Below are 25,835 nucleotides of genomic sequence, written 5' to 3' on the forward strand. Positions count from 1 at the left end.
TTTTCTTAAGTGCAGTAACCTGTAAGAAAGTAATGAATATTCGGGCTTTAAATGCTAAGTGAAGAGGGGTCTACTGAGTAATGAAGCTGGCTTTTTGCCTTGAGGACATTTGCCAAACCAGGTTAACTTGAACTTCTGCTTTCATGGCCTGAGGGCATAGGGGACAAGAGATAAAGTTAAAACATCTGAGAGGGACCGTTTGGTCATAAAGCTAGGACTTCAAAGGGCTTCTCCCTCCTTGTAAGGGTGAATTAGAATAAAAACAAAAATAAAAATAATTATCTACCTTCTTTCTAACCCTATAATATTGTAAGGAAAATCACCTTTCAAAAATCTTGGTTCTGAGCAGATCCTGATTATTTGGTCCTGAGAATTTGTGATCCTGAGCCAGCTTTAATACAGATTTGCATCTGGAATCATAATAACTAGGTGGTCAGAAAAACATCAAGATGAAAATTTGATTTAAAGAGTTCCTACATTGCAAGTGTTCCTGGTACTGAGCGAACACCAATTTTTCCCCTTCCTTTGGAAGAATCTATTTTTATCCTAGACTTCAAAGAATCCCCACCAATGAAATTATTGGGTGGGCCAAAATGTGCCTTCGGTTTTTTAAGTAAAAATAAGACACATTTTTCATTTTCACCAAGAACTTTATTGAACAACGTGTTCACCCTTTTGTTCCACTACCTTCTGCCATTTTTCATGAAACTTCATAATTCCTTCTTCCCAAAACTTTTTATCTTTTTGATCAAAGAACTGTTCCAGGTGCCTTTTACAGTCTTCCAGGGAATTGAAATTTTTTCCATTAAGAGAATTTTTAAAGACCGAAATAAATGGAAATCTGAAAGTGCAATGTCTGGTGAATATGGCGGATGAATCAGAACTTCCCAGCCAAGCTGTAACAGTTTTTGCCTGGTCATCAAAGAAACATGCGGTCTTGTGTTATCCTGATGGAAGATTATGCGTTTTCTGTTGACTAATTCTGGGCGATTTTCATTGAGTGCTGCTTTCAGTTGGTCTAATTGGGAGCAGTACTTGTTGGAATTAATCGCTTGGTTTTCCAGAAGGAGCTCATAATAGAGGACTCCCTTCCAATCCCACCAAATACACAACATTACCTTCTTTGGATGAAGACGGGCCTTTGTTGTGGTTGGTGTTGGTTCATTTCGCTTGCCCCACGATCTCTTCCATTCCACATTGTTGTACAGTATCCACTTTTCATCGCTCATCACAATTTGCTTTAAAAACGGAACGTTGTCATTACGTTTCAGTAGAGAATTGCATGAGGAAATACGGTCAAGAAGGTTTTTTTCGCTTAACTTACGTGGAACCCAAACATCAAAACGATGAACATAACCAAGCTGGTGCAAATGATTTTCAATGCTTGATTTGGATAGTTTGAGTATGTCAGCTGTCTCCCTCGTGGTATAACGTTGATCTCAATTAATGTCTCGATTTGATCACTATCAACTTCAACTGGTCTACCCGACCATGGAGCATTGTTCAGCGAGAAATCTCCAGCACGAAACTTCACAAACCACTTTTGACATATTTGATCAGTCACAGCACCTTTTCCATACACTGCACAAATCTTTTTGTGCGTTTCAGTTGCATTTTTACCTTTCTTGAAATAATAAAGCATAATGTACGGAAAATGTTGCTTTTTTTCTTCCATCTCCAATATTAAAATGGCTATAAAAAATTCACCAATTTTGATGCCTTTTAAAATTTTTTTATTTTTATTTTTTAATAGATCTTTATTGGAGTATAATTGCTTCACAATACTGCGTTAGTTTCTGTCGTACACTGGAATGAATCAGCCATATGCATACATATGTCCCCATAGCCCCTCCTTCTTGAGCCTCCCTCCCGTCCTCCCTATCCCACCCCTCTAGGTCATGGCAAAGCACCGAGCTGACCTCCCTGTGCTATGCTGCTGCTTCCCACTAGCTAACTATTTTACATTCAGTAGTGTATATATGTCGATGCTACTCTCACTTTGCCCCAGCTTCCCCCTCCCACCCCATGTCCTCAAGTCCATTCTCTGTCTACATCTTTATTCCTGCCCTGCAACTAGGTTCATTAGTACCATTTTTTTTTTAGATTCCATATATATGTGTTAGCATACTGTATTTGTTTTTCTCTTTTTGACTTACTTCACTCTGTGTGACAGACTCTAGGTCCATCCACCTCACTACAAATAACTCAATTTTGTTTCTTTTTATGGCTGTGTAATATTCCATTGTATATATGTGCCACATCTTCTTTATCCATTCATCTGTCGATGGACATTTATTTTGGTTCCGTGTCCTGGCTATTGTAAATAGTGCTGCAGTGAACATTGTGGTACATGTCTCTTTTTGAATTATGGTGTTCTCAGGGTATATGCCCAGTAGTGGGATTGCTGGGTCATATGGTAGTTCTATTTTTAGTTTTTTAAGGGACCTCCATACTGTTTTCCATAGTGGTTGTATCAATTTACATTCCCACAAACGGTGCAGGAGGGTTCCCTTTTCCCCACACCCTTTCCAGCATTTATTGTTTCTAGATTTTTTGATGATAGCCATTCTGACTGGTGTGAGTTGATACCTCATTGTAGTTTTGATTTGCATTTCTTTCTTTTTTGACCCACCTCCTAGAGTAACGGAAATAAAAACAAAAATAAACAAATGGCACTTAATTAAACTTAAAAGCTTTTGCACAGCAAAGGAAACCATAAACAAGACAAAAAGACAACCCTCAGAATGGGAGAAAATATTTGCAAATGAAACAACAAAGGATTTATCTCCAAAATATACACACAGCTCATGGAGCTCAATATCAAAAAAAAATCCAATTAAAAAATGGGCAGAAGACCTAAATAGGCATTTCACCAAGGAAGACGTACAGATGGCCAAGAGGCACATGAAAAGATGCTCAACATCACTAATTATTAGATAAGTCTTTTTTTAAACGCACACTGATATGACAGCTATCACATACAATTTAACAAAATTGTTTCAAATGAAGTTAAAGACAACTAAGTGCTACTGGAGCCATCTTACGGAAAAAACTGAATGAACCTTTTGTCCTACCCAATAGAAGGAAAATGAGCATCTCATAGTTTGAAAAAAACCACTAAACACAAGATTTAAGCTGAGAACCAGAAACTCTGAAGACTAACCAAGCTGATTTGAGAAAGAACCAAATATTATAGAACTTGGGGAAAAAAAAAAAAAAAGAAAAGAACTCAGTGAACAGATTAACCCAAGCTGAACAGGGAAATTGTCAACTGAATGATAGATGTGAAGAAAATTTTCAGATGGCAACAGAGAGGCAAGACAATGAAAAACCCAAAATAAAGGTTAATCAATGTGGAAGACAGAGAATTCAGACTCAATGTAAGTTTAATTATAATTTCACAAGAAGAGAGAAAATGGGAAGAGGCAACATTTAAAGAGATAATGACTGACAATTCTCAAGGACTGATAAAAAGCATCACTTTCCATATTCATGAAGTCATCTGAATTCCATTCAGGATAAGGAAAAATCCACACAGACAAAATATAATTAAATTGCAGAACACAAAATATAAAGAGATCTTAAGCAAGGTCAGAGAGAAGAGGCAGCTTATTTTCAAAGACATGACAAATTATCCTGACGGTGTGACAATAGAAGCCAGAAGACAGTAGAATATTAAATTTCATGCCCTGATAGAAATTAACTATCAGCTTAGGATTCAGTTTTCATTAAGAATATCTTTAAAAAGCAAAGACAAAATAAAGACTCTCAGACTTAAAACCAACCAACCAACAAACAAACAAACGCCCAACAAACCCTAGAATTCTAGCAGATCCTCACAAAAAGGATACATTTCAGGCAGAAGAAAATTATTACCAGATGGAATGTCTCAGAAACAAAAAATGAAGAACAAAGAAAAGGAAAATTTGTAAGTAAAACACACATTGACTGTATAAAGTAATAATCATGTCTTCAGTGGGAACTAGGTAAAATAAGTGACATAAATAAGTTGGAGAAGCAGAAGGAGTCCGTATCTTCTAAAGTTCCTGTATAGTTTGGGAGGAAGTTAAAGTTACAGATTAAATTTATACTTTGATAAGTAAAGTGTAGCTGTTAAAATTTCTAGGGCAACCACTAAAATTTAGTAAAAGAATGAATGAATAGCTTTCTAACAGGGAAAACTGAAATGAGAAAACTATTAAATCTGAAGTCAAGAAAGTTGAGAAAAGAAATATAGAATAGGCGACTAGTAGCAAACACAAAATAAGATGTAGAAATAAAATCCAGTGTATTAGCAACTATAAAGAAACCAAAGATTGTTAGACTACATGAAAAATGAAAATTCAGCTATTTGCTGTTTATAAAAGACATGTCTAAAACATAAGGGTACAGAAAGGTGAAGGTAAAATAATAGAAAAAGATAAATGGGTGATTACAAACTAAAAGCTGTCACTATTAACATCAAAAACTAAAAGCTGGCAATATTGATATCAGATGAAATAGACTTTAAATGTCAAAAGCATTTTTAGATATAAAAGAAGGTCATATTGGTTCAAAAGTTTGAACTCATCAGAGAAAAACCTTTTGTGGTGTTTAAATGTGGTCTCAATATATATTACACAAAACGTGGTCTCTAATGCATGGTCTCAACATATGTTACGCAAAAATTGAGAGAACTACAATGGGAAACATATATTCCCAGTGATTTTTTTTTTTTGCCATGCCGCGTGGCTTGTGGGATCTTAGTTCCCCAACCAGGGATTGAACCTGGGCCCTCGGCAGTGACAGCATGGAATCCTAACCACTGGACCACCAGCGAATTCCCTTCCTAGTGATATTTTAATATACTTCATCAGTACTTGATAAAGAGGGGAAAAGGTCAGCTACCACATACAAGATATGAGCAATACAGTTAGTAAGTTTGAGCTGATAGACATGTGAAGGTCATTGCATCTCAAAACTGCAGAATACACATTATTTTCAAACACAGATAGACCATTATAAAAAGTGACCTCAAACTATGTCATCAAGCAAGTCTTAACAGCGAACAATGGTTGGTATCATCCAGACCAGATCTGTGACCACAGTGCAGTTAAGCTAGAAACTGATAACAAAAGATGACTATGAATAATTATAGAAATATATTTCAAAATGACCCTTGGATCAAAGAAGTTGCAATGGAAATCAGAACATATTTTTAACTGAATGATAGCAAAAATATTTTGGGTCAAGACTTGGGGTGGGGATAAGCAGCTAAAGCATGTATAAATGCTTATATTAGAAAAGAAGAAAGCCTGAAAATTAGCTAGATGTTGAAGTTGAAGAGTTAGAAAAAGATGCAAAATAGACCCAGAGAAAATAGATGGAAGGAAATAATAATAATTCCATATTATTCAATGGAGAGGATCAAAAATGATACAGTGTGGCTCTTGGTAAAAGCTAGTAATGTTGATGAACAGCTAGTGAGGCCGATTTCAAAAGAAGAAGAGAGAGGCACAATATTCCTAAACAATATTAGGAGTGGAAAAGCAGATGTTGTAGATAGTAAAAAAAATTATGAAATACATTATGCTAAAACATTTGAAAGCTTAGAGGAAATGAATACCTTTCTAGACAAGTATAACTTATTAAAACTAAATTAGAAAAAATAGGCTGAATAATTCTATAATTTTTAAATTAAATAAACCATTAGTCAAATATTTCTCCATAAAGGAAGGCCTAGGTTTAGATGGGTTTATGAGCAAGTTCTACCAAGCACTCAAGGAAAAAATAATTTCAAACTTGCATAAATCATTCCAGGGAATAGAAACACATTTTTTGAAGCTGTGATAACCTCAGTATAAAACCTTGTCAAGAACAATATGAGAAATGGAAATTATAGGCCAAACTTACTTAGAAATATACAAGTAACAATCATAAAACCTGAGCAGGCCAAATCTAGCAATGTGTTAAAAAGATAAATCCAATTTGTTCACAATGTATTATCTTGGGATTGCAGGGTTGATTTAACATTAGAAAATTCATATTAACAGATTAATGGAGACATATCTTATGATCTAAGTAGATGCAGAGAAAATGTCTTATAATGTTTAATATCAAATTATGCAAAAAGCTGTTCAGAAAATCAGAATAGAGGCAGTTTTCTTAACATAAAGAATATTTACAAATAACCTATGGCAAACATCACACTTAGTGGTAAAATATTAAAAGCACTTTGTTTCTTAAGATCAAGATCCATTATTCTATGCAATACTGCTTTTGATGGTTGATACCATGCTGTATCCTATTTTTTCACATAGCATCATATCATGAGCATTTTCCATGTTCACTTACAAAGTTTTTGCAGAACACAATTGTTAATATCTATCCTACAGTCAATGCTACCCCAGTAGCTGACTATTTAGTGTTCTAATTTTTCTGCATCATAAAAAATGATGCAGTGAATATTTTTTGTGTATACATTTTTGTATCTTTAAAGATTTCTTTTTGATATATTTCCAGCAGCTGAATTACTGAACCAAAAGGTATGAACTCTTTCAAGCACTGGATACATATTATTATATACTTGAAACCAGCCCTTTCAAATGAAGCATCCATGTGTCTTTGGAGGGTGATTGTATCTCACTGCTCAACTTAGCTCAGAGCATTTTCAGCTCTTGATCGCTTAAAGAAAACACACGGGGAACTTGGGGTTTAGTGGTGTCCCCTGTGAGCCTTAAAAAATGAACAAAGTACCCTTTTATTTCTTTCCCTGTGTGTACATAGCTGGGAGGGGGCTAGCTATGGAATTAGGCTGTTTGCAGAGCCCTTTAACAACCAGTTTGGCAGTGCTTGGAAACCTGTGGGAAGTGGGGGAAGGAGCTTATGAAGGGGGAGGGGAGGATAGTGACCTGCCATCTGTGGAGTGGAGTGGGGCCCCTCTGACCAGGGCCTTCTGACCCAGGCATCTGAGCTGCTTTAGAACCTGTTAGTCTAGGCCTGGTCCAGGGGACAGGAGCCATGGGCCCTCCCATCCCATCCCTGCGCTGTGTAAGTCTCTTGATTTGTTTGTCTTAAAATTAGTGGAGAAATGAGAGAAGAGCAGCTGTCTTTGAAATCTTAGCTTTTAACTGGACTGAGTTTGAATTCTCAACCAAGAGAGAGACCTTGGTGCAGAAATTCCCAAACGTGTTGTGTCAGAGGCTGTGAGGTGCAGGACACAGTTTGGGGACTTTTCCCCTCTGCCTTCCTTTTTCTAAGCACTTCCTGTTTTATGAATATTGCTGTCAGAGCATATTAGTTATGTCTTTTGTCTCTCAGCGAGGCTTAAGAAGGAAATCACTTCTCCATATGAGTTAAAGGGTATACTAATGAGAATTAACTCTGTGGTTTCTCAGGGCTATTTTAATTTATAATTACAGCTGAATGATGGGGATATTAGGCGGGGGTAGGGATTACCCATAGTCCTTATTAATGTAGAATATTAAGTTTGGAAGCTCTGAGAGAGCGTCTCATTCACCACCACTCGTCTTTTGTTCCAAAGATGAGGCAGCCCGAGCACAGGGGATTGAAGAGATTTACCTGACACTGTTTAGTCAGAGGGCAGACTGGGCTGCAACTCTGGCCTCTTGACATCCAGTCAGACATTTTCCCATTGTCCCTTGATGCCTTACTGCATCCCATGAAGCAGTTACTCCTTTTCCAACAGCAGGGTGAGTTTATGCATTGTTTTAATTTCTGGCTATAGCTTTCCTCCCTGTTGTTAGCAATTTGGAAAGCACCTGAACCCCTCAGATAGTTTTCACAATGATTTCTGGCTCGAAAATTTGGCCTTGGTGTTTCTGAGCTTGGTCCAAACAGCTCACTCAAATTTCATTGCAAAGAAACCTCCCACCATTTGATTCTCAAAGAACTGACACTTTGCTTGGATCCCCTCCAGTCTGTATACTCCAAAGTCTCCTGGCTGGAGGGACAAGGTAGGTATATTTTGAATAAGTAATGTTTCATTTAGTCATCTCTTCTCCTTCTTCTGGCTCTTCCCCTTCATTGACCCATAGTGGAGTTGGATTGAGTGGTGGAGGTGAGAAGAATTAACCTTGTATATTATGAGTAATACAACTCTAGGTTCTTTCCATAGGGAAGGGAGTGTCAGGGAGGAAACACGGCTGGACAGAGTGTAGCCCTGGGACTGGGACAGTGGATTTGGAGTCAGAAGACATGAATTTGCAACCTACTATTTCCTATTAGCCTCTTTGAACTCATGCTTAATGATGCATGACTTATAGGGCTATTGTAAGGATCATTTTTTTTAAATGCAAGATATAAATGGAAATATTGTATGAACCATAGAATTATTTACAAATAATATTTTTAAGAAAGAAAGAATATAAAGGAGTGGGAGTGGGAGTGTTGGTTTTTATGGAAGAGGGGTGCCGGAGAAGAATTGGCTGTGGTAGTAGCAGTCACAGTAGGTGAAGAGGTGGAGATAGTCAGCATGTAGTAACAAATCCCTGTACTTAAAAAAAAAAATGTGTGACTACTGAAACCCGCACACCTAGAGCCCGTGCTCCACAACAAGAGAAGCCACCGCAGTGAGAAGCCCGCGCACCACAACGAAGAGTAGCCCCCGCTTGCCGCAGCTAGAGAAAGCCTGCGCACAGCAACAAAGACCCAACAAAGCCAAAAATAAATAAAATAAATAAATTTAAAAAAATGTGTGTGTGTATATATATATATATATATATATATATATATATATACACACATACATACACATATATGAATATATACCCCCTTCCCCAAAGTTCTCTTTTAAGATTCTCCTATTCCTCCTTTTCCTTTGTTAGAACTCTGATTTCCATATATGAACTTGAATAGTTTGTTTTTTATTAAGCCATTCAAGTGGCTTGAGCAGATTTGTAGTGTTCCATAAAACTCATGTTAAAGCAGTGATATAGATTTGCCTCACATGTAAAAACAGTTAAGAGAATTCTAAAGAAGAAAAGATTTCAGGGTTTGCTCTGCTTAAATACACCTTCAAGGGGTGTGAGGGAATCCTTTACTACCAGAACAAAGGACTTGAATGCAGCATATCCCTAGGGAAAGCCCAAGTAAATATGGAGTCATATTTTGAAACTCAGAGGACCAGCTAAAAAACCTGGCCCAAGTTCCCCCAGTGAGTCAACTGTTAGAGATGAAACCAAAAAACAGAGCTCATGACTGCCCAGTGGGCTCTCTTTACTCTGCTTTGCTGACACACTTCATCAGTCAGAACTCTTTGGTTGCAAGTGACAGTAAACCCAACTCAATATGGCTTAAACAAAACTAAACAAAGCAAGGAAGGGAAGGTACTGGCTCATTTAACTAAAAAGTACAGGGAGAGATCTGGCTTCAGGTGTGCCTTAAATGATATCAGTAGGACCAAGTTTATCTTCATTCCTCTGGGTTGAATCCAGTCTCACACAGATTTTTTTCTTCTCTTGTAGTAACAAGATGGCTGCCAGGAGTTCTAAGTTTCTAGGCTTCACAACTTCACAGCCTCACAACCTTGAGTCCAATAGAAAAAGTTTCTTTTCTCCAACAGTTCAGACAGACATCCATGCCTGACTCTCAGTGGTCCGAATTAGGTGGGCCATGTGCACCATCTGTACTAGTATGGCCTGGGGGAGGCAGTGCTCAGCTTTGTCAGACCTAAGCCACGTCCCCACCTGAATTGGGATGGAGCTGACACCAGCTAAGTCTCATGGAAAGAAAGTGGGAGAAGGTGTTTCCTAGAGGAAAACCAGAGGAAGCAGGGGGACAACCAGTAGGTGGCTGCCACTGTGTGCTTTTTCTTAAGGGGCTTTAGTTAAAATGAGTGGGTGTTGCTGTGAAGGATTTCTCTTTCCTTTGTGGAGTTTTAAACTCATTGACAAATGCTTATTAATCAAAATCGTTCCTGCTTTTCTTAGTGAAAAGTGTCCTCGAATTTCTAATATTTTCTTTCTTCATGGTGTCCTGCTGCCACAGGTTTACGTCTGGCCTGTAGTTTGACACTGGCAACTTTGGTCATGTATCTATAGAAAAAAATGGCAAAAAGAAATGTGGAATGATTATAAAAGTTACTAATCGCTTACAAAATGGGCTTAGGGGGGCTTCCTTGGTGGCGCAGTGGTTGAGAGTTCGCCTGCCAATGCAGGGGACAAGGGTTCGGGCCCTGGTCTGGGAAGATCCCACATGCTGCGGAGCGGCTAGGCCCGTGCGCCACAGCTGCTGAGCCTGTGCTCTGGAGCCGGCGAGCCACAGCTGCTGAGCCCGCGTGCCTGGAGCCCGTGCTCCGCGGTGGGAGAGACCACCGTAGTGAGGGACCCACGCACCGCGGCAAGGCGTGGTCCCCGCTCTCGCAACTAGAAGAAAGCCCATGCGCAGCAACGAGGACCCAACACAGTCAAAAATAAATAAAATAAATAAATTTTAAAAAAATGGGCTTAGGAACATTACAACTTTTTAGATATTTTTAGTTCATCTGATGAATCTTCTCTGCATGCTTGCTTGGCTTCTTTTATTTCTTGTTGCTGCTTTAGAGTTTTTGGAGTTTGGAGGTTTTGAGTAGAGCTGATTACAATTTCTTTTTCAAATCACATGTATTCTGTAGAAGTATGTTTATTGATATGGCTAGAATGTTGTAATATATTAGTAAGTTATGTGAAAAAAAAAAAAAAAGGCTTCAAATCAATAGGATCTAGTTTGTTTAAAAAAAAGACCACAGTATCCATGGTAGTTGTCTTTGGGTGATAAGTGATATCACTATAGAAGTTTTTTTTTTTTCTTTTTTTTAGCTTTTCTGCATGTTTCAAGTTCTAAAAATGAATAAGAAGAAATTGTTAAAGATAAATAAAATACATACACATAGCATTTCCTATAACTTTACCCTCCACGAAAAAATTTCATATTAACCTTGTTCTGAAGGCAGAATTTGAAACTAGTCTTTTTTTTTTTTTTTAAACATCTTTATTGGAGTATAATTGCTTTACAATGGTGTGTTAGTTTCTGCTTTATAACAAAGTGAATCAGTTATACATATACCTATGTTTCCATATCTCTTCCCTCTTGCATCTCCCTCCCTGCCACCCTCCCTATCCCACCCCTCTAGGTGGTCACAAAGCACAGAGCTGATCTCCCTGTGCTATGCGGTTGCTTCCCACTAGCTATCTATTTTACTTTTGGTAGTGTATATATGTCCATGCCACTCTCTCACTTTGTCACATCTTACCCTTCCCCCCCCCATATCCTCAAGTCCATTCTCTAGTAGGTCTGTGTCTTTATTCCCGTCTTGCCACTAGGTTCTTCATGACCTTTTTTTTTTCCCCCTTAGATTCCATATATATGTGTTAGCATACTGTATTTGTTTTTCTCTTTCTGACTTACTTCACTCTGTATGACAGACTCTAACTCCATCCACCTCACTGCAAATAACTCCATTTTGTTTCTTTTTATGGCTGAGTAATATTCCATTGTATATATGTGCCACATCTTCTTTATCCATTCATCCGATGATGGACATTTAGGTTGCTTCCGTGTCCTGGCTATTGTAAATAGAGCTGCAGTGAGCATTTTGGTACATGACTCTTTTTGAATTATGGTTTTCTTAGGGTATATGCCCAGTAGTGGGATTGCTGGGTCGTATGGTAGTTCTATTTGTAGTTTTTTAAGGAACCTCCATACTGTTCTCCATAGTGACTGTATCAATTTACATTCCCACCAACAGTGCAAGAGTGTTCCCTTTCCTCCACACCCTCTCCAGCATTTATTGTTTCTAGATTTTTTGCTGATGGCCATTCTGACGGTGTGAGATGATATCTCATTGTAGTTTTGATTTGCATTTCTCTAATGATTAATGATGTTGAGCATTCTTTCATGTGTCTGTTGGCAATCTATATCTTCTTTGAAGAAATGTCTATTTAGGTCTTCTGCCCATTTTTGGATTGGGTTTGTTTTTTTGTTATCGAGCTGCTTGTAAATCTTGGAGATTAATCCTTTGTCAGTTGCTTCATTTGCAAATATTTTCTCCCATTCTGAGGGTTGCCTTTTGGTCTTGTTTATGGTTTCCTTTGCTGTGCAAAAGCTTTTAAGTTTCATTAGGTCCCATTTGTTTATTTGTGTTTTTATTTCCATTTCTCTAGGACCTGGGTCAAAAAGGATCTTGCTGTGATTTATGTCATAAAGTGTTCTGCCTATGTTTTCCTCTAAGAGTTTGATAGTGTCTGGCCTTACATTTAGGTCTTTAATCCATTTTGAGTTTATTTTTGTGTATGGTGTTAGGGAGTGTTCTAATTTCATACTTTTACATGTACCTGTCCAGTTTTCCCAGCACCACTTTTTGAAGAGGCTGTCTTTTGTCCACTGTATATGCTTGCCTCCTTTATCAAAGATAAGGTGACCATATGTGCGTGGGTTAATCTCTGGGCTTTCTATCCTGTTCCATTGATCTATGTTTCTGTTTTTGTGCCAGTACCATACTGTCTTGATTACTGTAGCTTTGTAGTATAGTCTGAAGTCAGGGAGCCTGATTCCTCCAGCTCCATTTTTCGTTCTCAAGATTGCTTTGGCTATTCAGGGTCTTTTGTGTTTCCATACAAATTGTGAAATTTTTTGTTCTAGTTCTGTGAAAAATGCCATTGGTAGTTTAATAGGGATTGCATTGAATCTGTAGATTGCTTTGGGTAGTAGAGTCATTTTCACAATGTTGATTCTTCCAATCCAAGAACATGGTATATCTCTCCATCTATTTGTATCATCTTTAAGTTCTTTCATCAGTGTCTTATAATTTTCTGCATACAGGTCTTTTGTCTCCTTAGGTAGGTTTATTCCTAGATATTTTATTCTTTTTGTTGCAATGGTAAACGGGAGTGTTTTCTTAATTTCACTTTCAGATTTTTCATCGTTAGTGTATAGGAATGCAAGAGATTTCTGTGCATTAATTTTGTATCCTGCTACTTTACCAAATTCATTGATTAGCTCTAGTAGTTTTCTGGTAGCATCTTTAGGATTCTTTATGTATAGTATCATGTCATCTGCAAACAGTGACAGCTTTGCTTCTTTTCCAATTTGGATTCCTTTTATTTCTTTTTCTTCTCTGATTGCTGTGGCTAAAACTTCCAAAACTATGTTGAATAATAGTGGTGAGAGTGGGCAACCTTGTCTTGTTCCTGATCTTAGTGGAAATGGTTTCAGTTTTTCACCATTGAGGACGATGTTGGCTGTGGGTTTGTCATATATGGCCTTTATTTTGTTGAGGAAAGTTCCCTCTATGCCTACTTTCTGCAGGGCTTTTATCATAAATAGCTGTTGAATTTTGTCGAAAGCTTTCTCTGCATCTATTGAGATGATCATATGGTTTTTCTCCTTCAATTTGTTAATAAGGTGTATCACATTGATTGACTTGCATATATTGAAGAATCCTTGCATTCCTGGAATAAACCCCACTTGATCATGGTGTATGATCCTTTTAATGTGCTGTTGGATTCTGTTTGCTAGTATTTTGTTGAGGATTTTTGCATCTATGTTCATCAGTGATATTGGCCTGTAGTTTTCTTTCTTTGTGACATCTTTGTCTGGTTTTGGTATCAGGGTGATGGTGGCCTTGTAGAATGAGTTGGGGAGTGTTCCTCCCTCTGCAATATTTTGGAAGAGTTTGAGAAGGACAGGTGTTAGCTGTTCTCTAAATGTTTGATAGAATTTGCCTGTGAAGCCATCTGGTCCTGGGCTTTTGTTTGTTGGAAGATTTTTAATCACAGTTTCAATTTCAGTGCTTGTGATTGGTCTGTTCATATTTTCTATTTCTTCCTGGTTCAGTCTCGGCAGGTTGTGCATTTCTAAGAATTTGTCCATTTCTTCCAGGTTGTCCATTTTATTGGCATAGAGTTGCTTGTAGTAATCTCTCATGATCGTTTGTATTTCTGCAGTGTCAGTTGTTACTTCTCCTTTTTCATTTCTAATTCTATTGATTTGAGTCTTCTCCCTTTTTCTCTTGATGAGTCTGGCTAATGGTTTATCAATTTTGTTTATCTTCTCAAAGAACCAGCTTTTAGTTTTATTGATCTTTGCTATTGTTTCCTTCATTTCTTTTTCATTTATTTCTGATCTGATCTTTATGATTTCTTTCCTTCTGCTAACTTTAGGGTTTTTTTGTTCTTCTTTCTCTAATTGCTTTAGGTGCAAGGTTAGGTTGTTTATTCGAGATGTTTCCTGTTTCTTGAGGTAGGCTTGTATTGCTATAAACTTCCCTTTTAGAACTGCTTTTGCTGCATCCCATAGGTTTTGGGTTGTCGTGTCTCCATTGTCATTTGTTTCTAGGTATTTTTTGTTTTCCCCTTTGATGTCTTCAGTGATCACTTCGTTATTAAGTAGTGTATTGTGTAGCCTCCATGTGTTTGTATTTTTTACAGATCTTTTCCTGTAATTGATATCTAGTCTCATAGCGTTGTGGTCGGAAAAGATACTTGATACGATTTCAATTTTCTTAAATTTACCAAGGCTTGATTTGTGACCCAAGATATGATCTATCCTGGAGAATGTTCCATGAGCACTTGAGAAAAATGTGTATTCTGTTGTTTTTGGGTGGAATGTCCTATAAATATCAATTAAGTCCATCTTGTTTAATGTATCATTTAAAGCTTGTGTTTCCTTATTTATTTTCATTTTGGATGATCTGTCCATTGGTGAAAGTGGGGTGTTAAAGTTCCCTACTATGATTGTGTTACTGTCGATTTCCCCTTTTATGGCTGTTAGTATTTGCCTTATGTATTGAGGTGCTCCTGTGTTGGATGCATAAATATTTACAATTGTTATATCTTCTTCTTGAATCGATCCCTTGATCATTATATAGTGTCCTTCTTTGTCTCTTGTAATAGTCTTTATTTTAAAGTCTATTTTGTCTGATATGAGAATTGCTACTCCAGCTTTCTTTTGATTTCCATTTGCATGGAATATCTTTTTCCATCCCCTCACTTTCAGTCTGTGTGTGTCTCTAGGTCTGAAGTGGGTCTCTTGTAGACAGCATATATATGGGTCTTGTTTTTGTATCCATTCAGCCAGTCTGTGTCTTTTGGTGGGAGCATTTAATCCATTTACATTTAAGGTAATTATCGATATGTATGTTCCTATTCCCATTTTCTTAAATGTTTTGGGTTTGTTATTGTAGGTGTTTTCCTTCTCTTGTGTTTCTTGCCTAGAGAAGTTCCTTTAGCATTTGTTGTAAAGCTGGTTTGGTGGTGCTGAACTCTCTCAGCTTTTGCTTGTCTGTAAAGGTTTTAATTTCTCCATCAAATCTGAATGAGATCCTTGCTGGGTAGAGTAATCTTGGTTGTAGGTTTTTCTCTTTCATCACTTTAAATATGTTCTGCCACTCCCTTCTGGCTTGCAGAGTTTCTGTTGAAAGATCAGCTGTTAACCTTATGGCTATTCTCTTGTGTGTTATTTGTTGTTTTTCCCTTGCTGCCTTTAATATGTTTTCTTTATATTTAATTTTTGATAGTTTGATTAATATGTGTCTTGGCGTGTTTCTCCTTGGATTTATCCTGTATGGGACTCTCTGTGCTTCCAGGACTTGATTAACTATTTCCTTTCCCATATTAGGGAAGTTTTCAACTATAATCTCTTCAAATATTTTCTCAGTCCCTTTCTTTTTCTCTTCTTCTTCTGGGACCCCTATAATTTGAATGTTGGTGCATTTAATGTTGTCCCAGAGGTCTCTGAGACTGTCTTCAGTTCTTTTCATTCTTTTTTCTTTATTCTGCTCTGCAGTAGTTATTTCCACTATTTTATCTTCCAGGTCACTTATCCGTTCTTCTGCCTCAGTTATTCTGCTATTGATCCCATCTAGAGTATTTTTAATTTCATTTATTGTGTTTTTCATCATTGCTTGGTTCCTCTTTAGTTCTTCTAGGTCCTTGTTAAATGTTTCTTGCATTTTGTCTATTCTATTTCCAAGATTTTGGATCATCTTTACTATCATTATTCTGAATTCTTTTTCAGGTAGACTGCCTATTTCCTCTTCATTTGTTAGGTCAGGTGCGTCTTTACCTTGCTCCTTCATCTGCTGTGTGTTTTTCTGTCTTCTCATTTTGCTTATCTTACTGTGTTTGGGGTCTCCTTTTCATAGGCTGCAGGTTCGTAGTTCCTGTTGTTTTTGGTATCTGTCCCCAGTGGCTAAGGTTGGTTCAGTGGGTTGTGTAGGCTTCCTGGTGGAGGGAACTAGTGCCTGTGTTCTGGTGGATGAGGCTGGATCTTGTCTTTCTTGTGGGCAGGTCCACGTCTGATGGTGTGTTTTGGGGTGTCTGTGGCCTTACTATGATTTTAGGCAGCCTCTCTGCTAATGGATGGGGCTGTGTTCCTGTCTTGCTAGTTGTTTGGCATAGGGTGTCCCGCACTGTAGCTTGCTGGTCGTTGAGTGAAGCTGGGTCTTGGTGCGAGATGGAGATCTCTGGGAGATTTTCATCGTTTGGTATTACGTGGAGCTGGGAGGTCTCTTGTGGACCAGTGTCCTGAAGTTGGCTCTCCCACCTCAGAGGCACAGCCCTGATGCCTGGCTGGAGCACCAAGAGCCTTTCATCCACATGGCTCAGAATAAAAGGGAGAAAAAATAGAAGGAAAAAAGCAAAGAGGATAAAATAAAATAAAGTTATTAAAATAAAAAATAAAAAATAATCATTAAGAAAAAAAGAAAAAAATTTTAAAGTAAAAAAAAAAACAAAAAAACGGATGGACAGAACCCTAGGACAAATGGTGAAAGCAAAGCTATACAGACAAAATCTCACCCAGAAGCATACACATATACACTCACAAAAAGAGGAAAAGGGAAAAAAATAATATATCTTGCTCCCAAAGTCCACCTCCTCAATTTGGGGTGATTCGTTGTCTATTCAGGTGTTCCACAGATGCAGGTACATCAAGTTGTTTGTGGAGCTTTAATCCGCTGCTCCTGAGGCTGCTGGGAGAAATTTCCCTTTCTCTTCTTTGTTCGCACAGCTCCCGGGGTTCAGCTTTGGATTTGGCCCCGCCTCTGCGTGTAGGTCGCCTGAGGGCGTGTGTTCTTCACTCAGACAGGATGGGGTTAAAGGAGCAGCTGATTCGGGGGCTCTGGCTCACTCAGGCCGGGGGGAGGGAGGGGTACGGATGCGGGGCGAGCCTGCGGCGGCAGAGGCTGGCGTGACATTGCAGCAGCCTGAGGCGCGCCGTGCGCTCTCCCGGGGAAGTTGTCCCTGGATCACGGGACCCTGGCAGTGGCGGGCTGCACAGGCTCCCGGGAGGGGAGGTGTGGAGAGTGAACTGTGCTCGCACACAGGATTCTTGGTGGCGGTAGCAGCAGCCTTAGCGTTTCATGCCCGTCTTTTGGGTCCGCGCTGATAGCTGCGGCTCGCGCCTGTCTCTGGAGCTCGTTTAGGCGGCGCTCTGAATCCCCTCTCCTCGTGCACCTCGGAAACAAAGAGGCAAGAAAAAGTCTCTTGCCTGTTCGGCAGCTCGAGACCTTTTCCCGGACTCCCTCCCGGCTAGCTGTGGTGCGCTAACCCCTTCAGGCTCTGAAACTAGTCTTAATAATGAGTTGTTTCTCTACCCGATGTTCCTTAGTCACTGTCAGTTATTAATTTTTTACAAGGATTGGGGATCTGTATGTTTTATAAAGAGTTCCAAATGTAACATATATTAAATAGCAAATATTAAATCAATGAAAGTATATTTTAGTAGATATTTTCACCCATTATGTTCACAAAAATGGGATCATGAAACACTCAAAAGATCTCTGCTTTGGTACTGCTGAGCCTGGGGTTCCTGCCAGCTTTCTCGAATAGCTAGCTAGCAGTGCTATCTTGCAAGTTACACCTACTTTCTGGGCCTCAGTTTCCTTCTGGCTACACCATGTGAGGTTTGGCTGAGCTCGTTTCTAAGGTCCCTTTCAGTTGCTTCCCCTTAGTGAGTGCTGGGCCCCTGGTTTATCTAAATCTGGTTGTGGCTGAGATTGGCTTTATTGCACAGCTGTCTCTTCCCCTGCCTCAGCCCTACTGACTCCATTCATTACCTCCACCTCCAGTTATCTCTCAATTTTGAAATCATTTGCTGTGATTCTGGAGGCCAGAGTGGGCACTTCCTTCCTTCAGTCTCAGACTGGAGGGAATCCAGGAAATGGGGCATAGAACGAGGGCGTCACTGATGTTTACCGAGGGCCTGTAGTGTGTGCACAGCTCAGGTCTGGCACTCAGGGGTGGCTTACTGTCTGCCCTTCAGCAGCAAACAGATGCCAGGGGAGGTAAGACATGCCAGTGATTAACCAAAATAGGGGGCACACAGCCTGGAGACCATAGGGTTCAATGACTTATACCTTTGTGTTCTAGTTCAACCATTTAAACTGAGTCCCCTCTTCTTAAAAACACCTACCCAGCAGAGTTTGCATTCCAAAGGTACGATTTCAAGTCCCACTGCTGCTTTTTCCTAGCAGCATGGGTGAGTCACTGACTCTAACATCCTCTTCTCTCCTTTCATCTGGTTAAAAGGAAGGGCCAAATGAGAGCCAAGTATGTGCTTGTGTTTTGTTAACAATACACAAAAGCACCTTATTCTTTCATGTTCTGATTCCACTGACCCTCTTCCTTGGATTGAGAATGAACAGAGAGGGCAAAATAAAGAATGACACATGAGAAGCAACCTGTGTCCATCAACAGATGATTGGATAAAGATGTGGCACATATATACAATGGAATATTACTCAGCCATAAAAAGAAACGAAATTGGGTTATTTGTAGTAAGGTGGATGGACCTAGAGTCTGTCATACAGAGTGAAGTAAGTCAGAAAGAGAAAAACAAATACCGTATGCTAACACATATATATGGAATCTAAAAAAAAAAAAGTGGTTCTGATGAACCTAGGGGCAGGACAGGAATAAAGAAGCAGACGTAGAGAATGGACTTGAGGACACGGGGAGGGGGAAGGGTAAGCTGGGACGAACTGAGAGAGTAACAATGACATATGTATACTACCAAATGTAAAATAGACAGCTAGTGGGAAGCACCTGCATAGCACAGGGAGATCAGCTGGTGCTTTGTGACCACCTAGAGGGGTGGGATAGGAGGCTGGGAGGGAGACACGAGAGGGAGGGGATATGGGGATATATGTATACATATAGCTGATTCACTTTGTTATACAGCAGAAACTAACATAACATTGTAAAACAATTATACTCCAGTAAAGATGTTTAAAAAAAAAGAATGACACATGAAACCATAAGATCAAGTTAGTAAGGAAAAGTTAGCATGAATACAGACAGCTCTCCTTAATTCTGTGTAACCTAAAATACTTCTTTTTTTGTAAAATATGTCTAATATAAATCATGAATATACTTTTGTAGGAAATAGTTACTACTGATATTACTGAAAATTATTTCCAATTCTTGAAAAAAGGTATTCTTATTAAAAAACATGTCTTCAAAATCAAATACATGAATATATGTATAAATAAATGCATAAAAAAGACTGGAATGATTCACACCAAGCAAAAGTGGTCATTCCAGGAGAGAGACATGAAATGAGGGAAGAGGGGATTTTCAATGAAAAAATTTTTTTCGAGTTTCAGTATTGAGTTTTTTAAAACTGAGCATATCTAACTGTATAACTAAAATACTTTTTGAAAGAAATCCTTGTAGTATGGAGTACTGGGTGGGGAGGGGGCAGGGAGGGTTGTCTCCATAATCACCTGTTTTCTATCTTATTTTACAGCTGGTTCCGTGAGTGATTGTATCTTGGCGTGATGGGACTCACCCTCAGCCCGAGGGAGTGGGAGAAGCAGCCAGATTTAGCCAGGTGGGGGTGGGGTAAGAAGAAGGGGGAGCCAGGTCTCCTGGAGCCCGAGAAAAGGTAGGATAGGTTACAGTTAGGGGAGGGAGGAAGCATGAGGCTTCGGGACCCAAGGAGAAGCTCTGGCAAAAGCTTTAGGAACCTACACCAATTTTGGTTCCATTAATGAATAGGCACAGCTCTGATCATTTATTTTTTTCAGTACTGACTCCATCCTGGAGTGCCTTTACAAAAGTCTAGATTGCTTTAATAGGACAGATAGACAAATTGTTTCCCACCTGTGGATTTTCCTTCATGCCAGCCTTGCTTGGTTTTGCCTGGCTTTATTCTGTGACCAGAAAAGAAGATGGAATTCTGAAAAGTTGCTTTAGCCAAATCCTGTGAACAAAGGGAGCCTTGTTTGGGGTTATGCACACCAGCTTTTGGAGGAGTCTAATTCATCAGCTGGCATCTCTGCCTTTCAAGTCCTTGCTCTGGTTAGCACTGTGTTTCTCTGTCCGTGGAGGGGCAAGCCTTCTGGAGGAGCAGGCCCGCTGCTTGTTCACCCGGCTCTGGTTACAGGGGGCAGAGGCAGGCCCTAGGGACCCTAAATGGACACCCATAGTGAGTCCAAAGGAGAGAGGCAGCCTTTGTTACTGTGTTTGCCTGGCCCATGGCTACATGGACGCCATTATAATTTCTAAGATTTCCCTGGATTGATCAGGTATGCCGTCCACCAGACTGGTGCTGACACAAAAGTCGGAAACTGGGAATGACAGTCACCCTCCTGTTAGTCCCCTCCCCGCCTGCAACTGAGATTTCCTGAAAAGCTACCAGTATTGACTGGTTTGAATCCTGGCTGAGTGTGGGCGAAGCCTGGAGCACATAAACCAGTTCTGAAACTTGTTCTCCGTTGGTGGATTGATTTTTCCCCCCCCAGGACGGCGGTAACTTTGAGCCCCGCAAGGTGCTATTAGAAAAAGCTCCTGTCGTGGTATGTTAAGTGACCTTCTATCCAGTGGGAAGACTTGTGGGGAATTTCTTGGGGCCTGGGGCATTCCAGCTCCCCACGTGGAGAAGGCGTGAGGCCTGCGTGCTGCCCGCTGATGCCCGGGGACTAACGGCGTCAGGCGGCCAGCGTGAGCGTGTGGCTTCCGCCTTCTTCATTTTCGTCTCCTTCCGTTTCCCTTGACAGAGCAATTTGGTTTTGATGCTGTGCCAGAAATCTTCTGACAATGAGTTACTGGAACTTGGAGAAAAGGAGCTGTGTGCAGTACCGCAGGCATTTTCTGGTGGACAACAGTCTGTTTCACGGTGAGTTGCCTTTTCTACTCCCGTAGGCGGATCTTTTGTTTCTGAGAGCACTTTTATTCCAGCACTCTGGATGCAAATGTGGTATGATTGTTGGGTTGAACCAAGAGCTTGAGTTAACTTGTTGATGAAAAATTACCCAAGAATCCCCACTGGACTCATTCCGCAGAGTTGCAAGCTGTGTGCCGCACCTCAGCAACCATAACGGCATCGTTACTTTCTACCTCTCAGGTTAGTTTATGTCGGTGCCTTTCCTCTTCTACTACACTGTCAACTCCAGTAATATCCCTTTCCGATGTTTGAAATTTGGGGAGCTAGACCCATAGGTAGTGCTCGGTTAATATCGGTGGATCATCAATCAGGGCTTATAACCAGCATGGTGTGTGCCTTCTATCAGGCTCCATATAAAAACAGAGCAGGTGAGGGCACTTAACCATAACTATCAGGGTGGATGACTGCAGCTGTAAATCAGAGAGAATAATCAACGTTAGTCATTTTCATGGCAAACTAAGGTGAATTGCCTTTACCCTGCTGGCATATTTGTTTTGTGATATACAGCCAGGGATAAGCTCTGTCAATCCTGATATCAGGATGCCCTTGAGTGAAATTTACTTAAGAGTCGGAGATTCATGTGTTGGCAGAAGTTTTGGAGTAATCTCCATTAAGAGCTGGTGGAATTGTAGAGGGAAGAGAGAGATTTCCTGAGAAGTGGAGTGCTGCTGAACAGAATCCTTGATCTAAGCTGCCTTCAACTTTCTTAGTTTGGTTTTTCTTCCCCAATTTAGTGCAGACTTACTGTTTTTTTATTGCTTTAGATTAAGTTTAAGACAACAAACTTAACCCTACTTACTTTGTTAAAGCACATTTTACAATGTTTTTTCACGTTCATTATGCCACCTCACTATCGGACTTTACTCCGTAGAGGATGCCTTCATTTACAGGTCAAGAAAGGGAAGCAGAGATGAAATGACCAGCCCAGGTTGGCATAGCCAGTTATTAGCAAGGTCAGATCTAAAATTCTAGCCTCTACCCTTCCAGGCTGGCTCTCTTGGCATTGCAGTGGCGACAGCCTCTTAGCAAAGGAGACTAAGATATGGTGACTTAACACGCTGGCACTGAGTTCTGCTTTGTTTCCCTGTGAACCTCATCTAAGGACCCTGTTGGTTGCTTCATCTCTCACACAGTGTTTGCTGTGTGGTGCTTTCTGTTACAAATTTACTTGTATTAAAAAAAAAAAAAAAAGAATAAATATGATAAAGAAACACAGGAGTTAGAAAAATTAGCTTTATTTTTTCCAAGTTTTGTGCCAATTTTGAAAAAGTTCAGATTTTATTCATTCATTATTTTAGAATACCTTTGTCCAGAGATCTCAAAGGCTATAACAACTTAAAAACAATTTCCTATGTATTGTTACAGCTGTGTTACCACTTAGTGAATTACTGTATTGCTGATAGTTTTGCTGAGGGCTTGAGGAACATGATCCTACTGAATCCTTTCAACACCTTTGCGATAGTTATTATTCATCCCATTTTATGGGTGGGGAAACAGAGGTTTGGGGAGGTTGTTGAAGTGGTGATCTAAAATCAAACTCGTATCTGCTTAACTCCAAAACCCCACTATTTTTTTTTCCAGGCTGCATCTCCATTTTAATAGAAAAATTAACACTCTGAGAGGTTTAAGTTCTATTCAACAGTATTCGCTCTGCTATTAACTAGCCATGTCTGATCTTGACCAAGTTATATAATCCTTCAGGATCTCAGTTTTCTCCTCTGTGAAATGAGTGTGCTGGTCTCGATGATTTTTTAGGTTTTTTCTAGTTCTAGTCTCTGAGGTTCCATTGAAGTATTTCTGAGAATTACAGTTGCTGCATGTATTTTGTGAGCTGTCTTGTCTCTGAACATGAGATTCACAAGAGGGCAGTAGAATACTTAAAATATGAATTGGTTACTTACGTTGAAGAATTACTCATTTGAGAAGATTTAGAGATATCAAATCTTCCCAAGATTAAAAGAACTAAAGCCAGTTAGAATTATGATTCTGTTCATTTATAATAAAGCAGTAGCTTTAAGTATTTCTGATAGTTAAAATATCATTTTGGATCTCTATGCCAAAGGATATGTAATTCAGGAAAGAATGATGCCTCTGCTCTTCCACTGTATTTACTTCTGCAGAAAAGTAATGTCTGTGAAGACAGGAATTTATTTAACTTTATGGAGGATTGTGAGGAGTCTTGGTATATTTTAAACCAAGGGAGCACTAGGGATAACATCTTTGTAGATGATTTCTGAGCATTTCTGAGGAAAGATAGGGGACAGGACATGTTGAGTCAGAAAGGTCAGATTTCTTTTAGAGGGGCTTCTCCTGGTCTGCTGGTAACTCTCCTTACATAACCAAATCAAGCCAAACAAAAAGAAACAAAACCCCTTCCATTATAAACAGAAAAGAACCATTTCCTCTGCAAGATAATAGACTTTTAGAATATGCAGACTCAGATGTGCAAATTGTGCTAGCCAGACTTAAGCAGTATTCCCAGGAGAAAAGAACCACCTTAAAATGAGGCCTAGGTGGGCAGTAGGGGGTCAATAAAAGTAAAAATACAAATGTAACACTTGTATATTGTTTCACAGTTCATAAAGCAGGTTCATAGCCTCCCTTTCTGAGTGTAGAGGAGGTAGGTTCTCATTGGAAACAATGTAGAAAATTACCCACAATCCCACAACCCAAAGAGTAACACTAATTGTGTTTCTATCCGGTGGTTTATATCCTCTCATCTTCGCAACAATCCTGATGTAGGAATGGAATACCTGGAAAAGGTAGGTAAAGGTGGGTACTAGGCAACAGAAATGAACTGGTTGAATTGACTTAATTCCGTGTCAGTGAGGAGAGGACCCCTGGTAGGCATTATGATGAACTGTTTTTGTATTTCCCACTTGTCTGGCCTTTGCCCAGATTTTTAGGGAATCTTGAATCCAAAGGGATTTTGAGCCTATCAAAGAAGCCAATTGCCAGAGGTTTTCTCTAGTTGGCTTTTGTTTTAACATGTTTGATATAGAGAAAAAACTTGGGCAAAGAATAATTTGTGTAGTATGAACCTTGTTTAATGGCTTATATTTTCATGAATTATTTTTATTTGAAAATTACCTGTGCCCTCAGCTCTTTCTCTTGGCTGTCGTGAATTGCAGCATTTTTTTCTGACCTGGGACACATATTCTTAAACCTGTTATCATTGTATTTACAATTTATATATATCCAATTTCTAATGCACATAAGCTTTTTTCAAACATTTGAGTTCCTACTTGGAGGTGACTTAATTTTTGTTTTCATGCATTGCTAGTTATAATTGTGATGTTGGAAAAATTTGAGGTTGGAAAAAATTGTGATGTTGCTTTCCTGTAAGTTATATGGTATCACCCCTACTTACTATATTGAAATTTATTTCTGTTGCTCTCATGTTGTTATATGAATGTTTCTGAATGACCAAGACAAATCTAGACTAGAAAGGTTTTGAATTGAATTATGAGTGTACAAGGGATAAAATTAAGGATAGTTCTGTTATTAAATATTTATGTAGTATGTCTTTTTAAAAAGTGCCTTATATGTACTTTGACTTTGCCTCACAACAAACTTCTAATCAAACTAATTAATTTAGGTAATTAAATAATTAGTTTTTAGCCAGCCTCCCCTTCCTGGCCAGAGGCCTAATTGGTGATGTAGGACAGAAACTGGACTGCCAGTTTGTAAAAGAAAGTAGGCTTGAATTGGAACCCAGAGACTAGTTCTAGCTCCATTTTTATGAATCACTTGTGTAGCCTTTGTCACCTAGGTGACCCTCAGTTTCTCTATTTCTAAAATGAGGGTTTTTCCAGATTCCAAAGTTCCCTTCTAGTAGCAACGTTGTGGTCTCTGTGTAGTCAAACAGGATGTGTGGTGAACGGGAGTGTCCTACAGGCCAGAACATGGGAAGAGAGGGCTGACAAGATGGCAGTGAAGAGGAGTAAGATTCTTGTTTGATTGTAAACTTTGTAGTTACCTTTGCACTGGCAAAAAGCTGCATTTCCCTTTAGGATTTGTGTGTGTGTGTGTGTGTGTGTGTGTGTGTGTGTAGGGTTATTCTTGAGTCCCTCCCAAACATGGAGAGACCAGGAGCTAGGACTGACAAGCTTTCAGGACAAACGTCATTATACTCAAAGAAGAAGAGTGGAGAAGTTCTCACTGGAATTCCATCCTCGTTGTAAAAAAGAAGAATACCAGATCCGGCCCGGTAAATATGAAAGGAGAATGAAATTATGCAGGCATGAATTTCGGTTCTCATTAATTTAGGCTGGTTTATTAGCAAGGTATGACTTTGGCAGCCTGCCTGCTTTAGCGGTTTGGGGCATTACTAGATTTTTTATCAGAGTGTCATTTCTTTACTGAGTCAAGGCCTAGCTTTTCCGGCCAATGACTGTATATACATCCTCTTCTAGGTCCAGAAAAATACCAGTGCACAGAGAATTCCTGCTAATGCAATGATAGTCAAGATATTGTGAACATCATTAAGATCAAAAGTATTATCTCTTAGAGGAACACTGCATGGAAAAAATTTCAAAGACAGTTGAGAGAAAGTATAAAAAAAAAAAATAGATAGGCCTTAAAGGGAGAGAATGTACTTGAGTCATTTAAATGATATAATAGAACTAATTCTGGAAGCAGCCTTGCCCAGAAGATTCCTCTTTAGCCCCACACTCAAGTCTCCCCCTCCC

At 39.3% G+C, this 25,835-nt stretch overlaps 1 protein-coding gene across 1 annotated transcript in view; it reads left to right on the forward strand.

Annotated features, from left to right (window-relative positions):
* Window positions 1-25,835, forward strand: part of PLCH1 (phospholipase C eta 1) — a 232,490-nt gene that overhangs the window by 10,403 nt on the left and 196,252 nt on the right. The window contains exon 2 of the mRNA XM_061194551.1: window positions 20,978-21,096. Coding sequence (XP_061050534.1) covers window positions 21,018-21,096 — 79 coding nt within the window. The 5' untranslated portion in view covers window positions 20,978-21,017. The remainder of the gene's footprint in view (window positions 1-20,977; window positions 21,097-25,835) is intronic.

Source organism: Eubalaena glacialis, chromosome 6, assembly GCF_028564815.1.
Source record: "Eubalaena glacialis isolate mEubGla1 chromosome 6, mEubGla1.1.hap2.+ XY, whole genome shotgun sequence".
NCBI lineage: Eukaryota > Metazoa > Chordata > Mammalia > Artiodactyla > Balaenidae > Eubalaena > Eubalaena glacialis.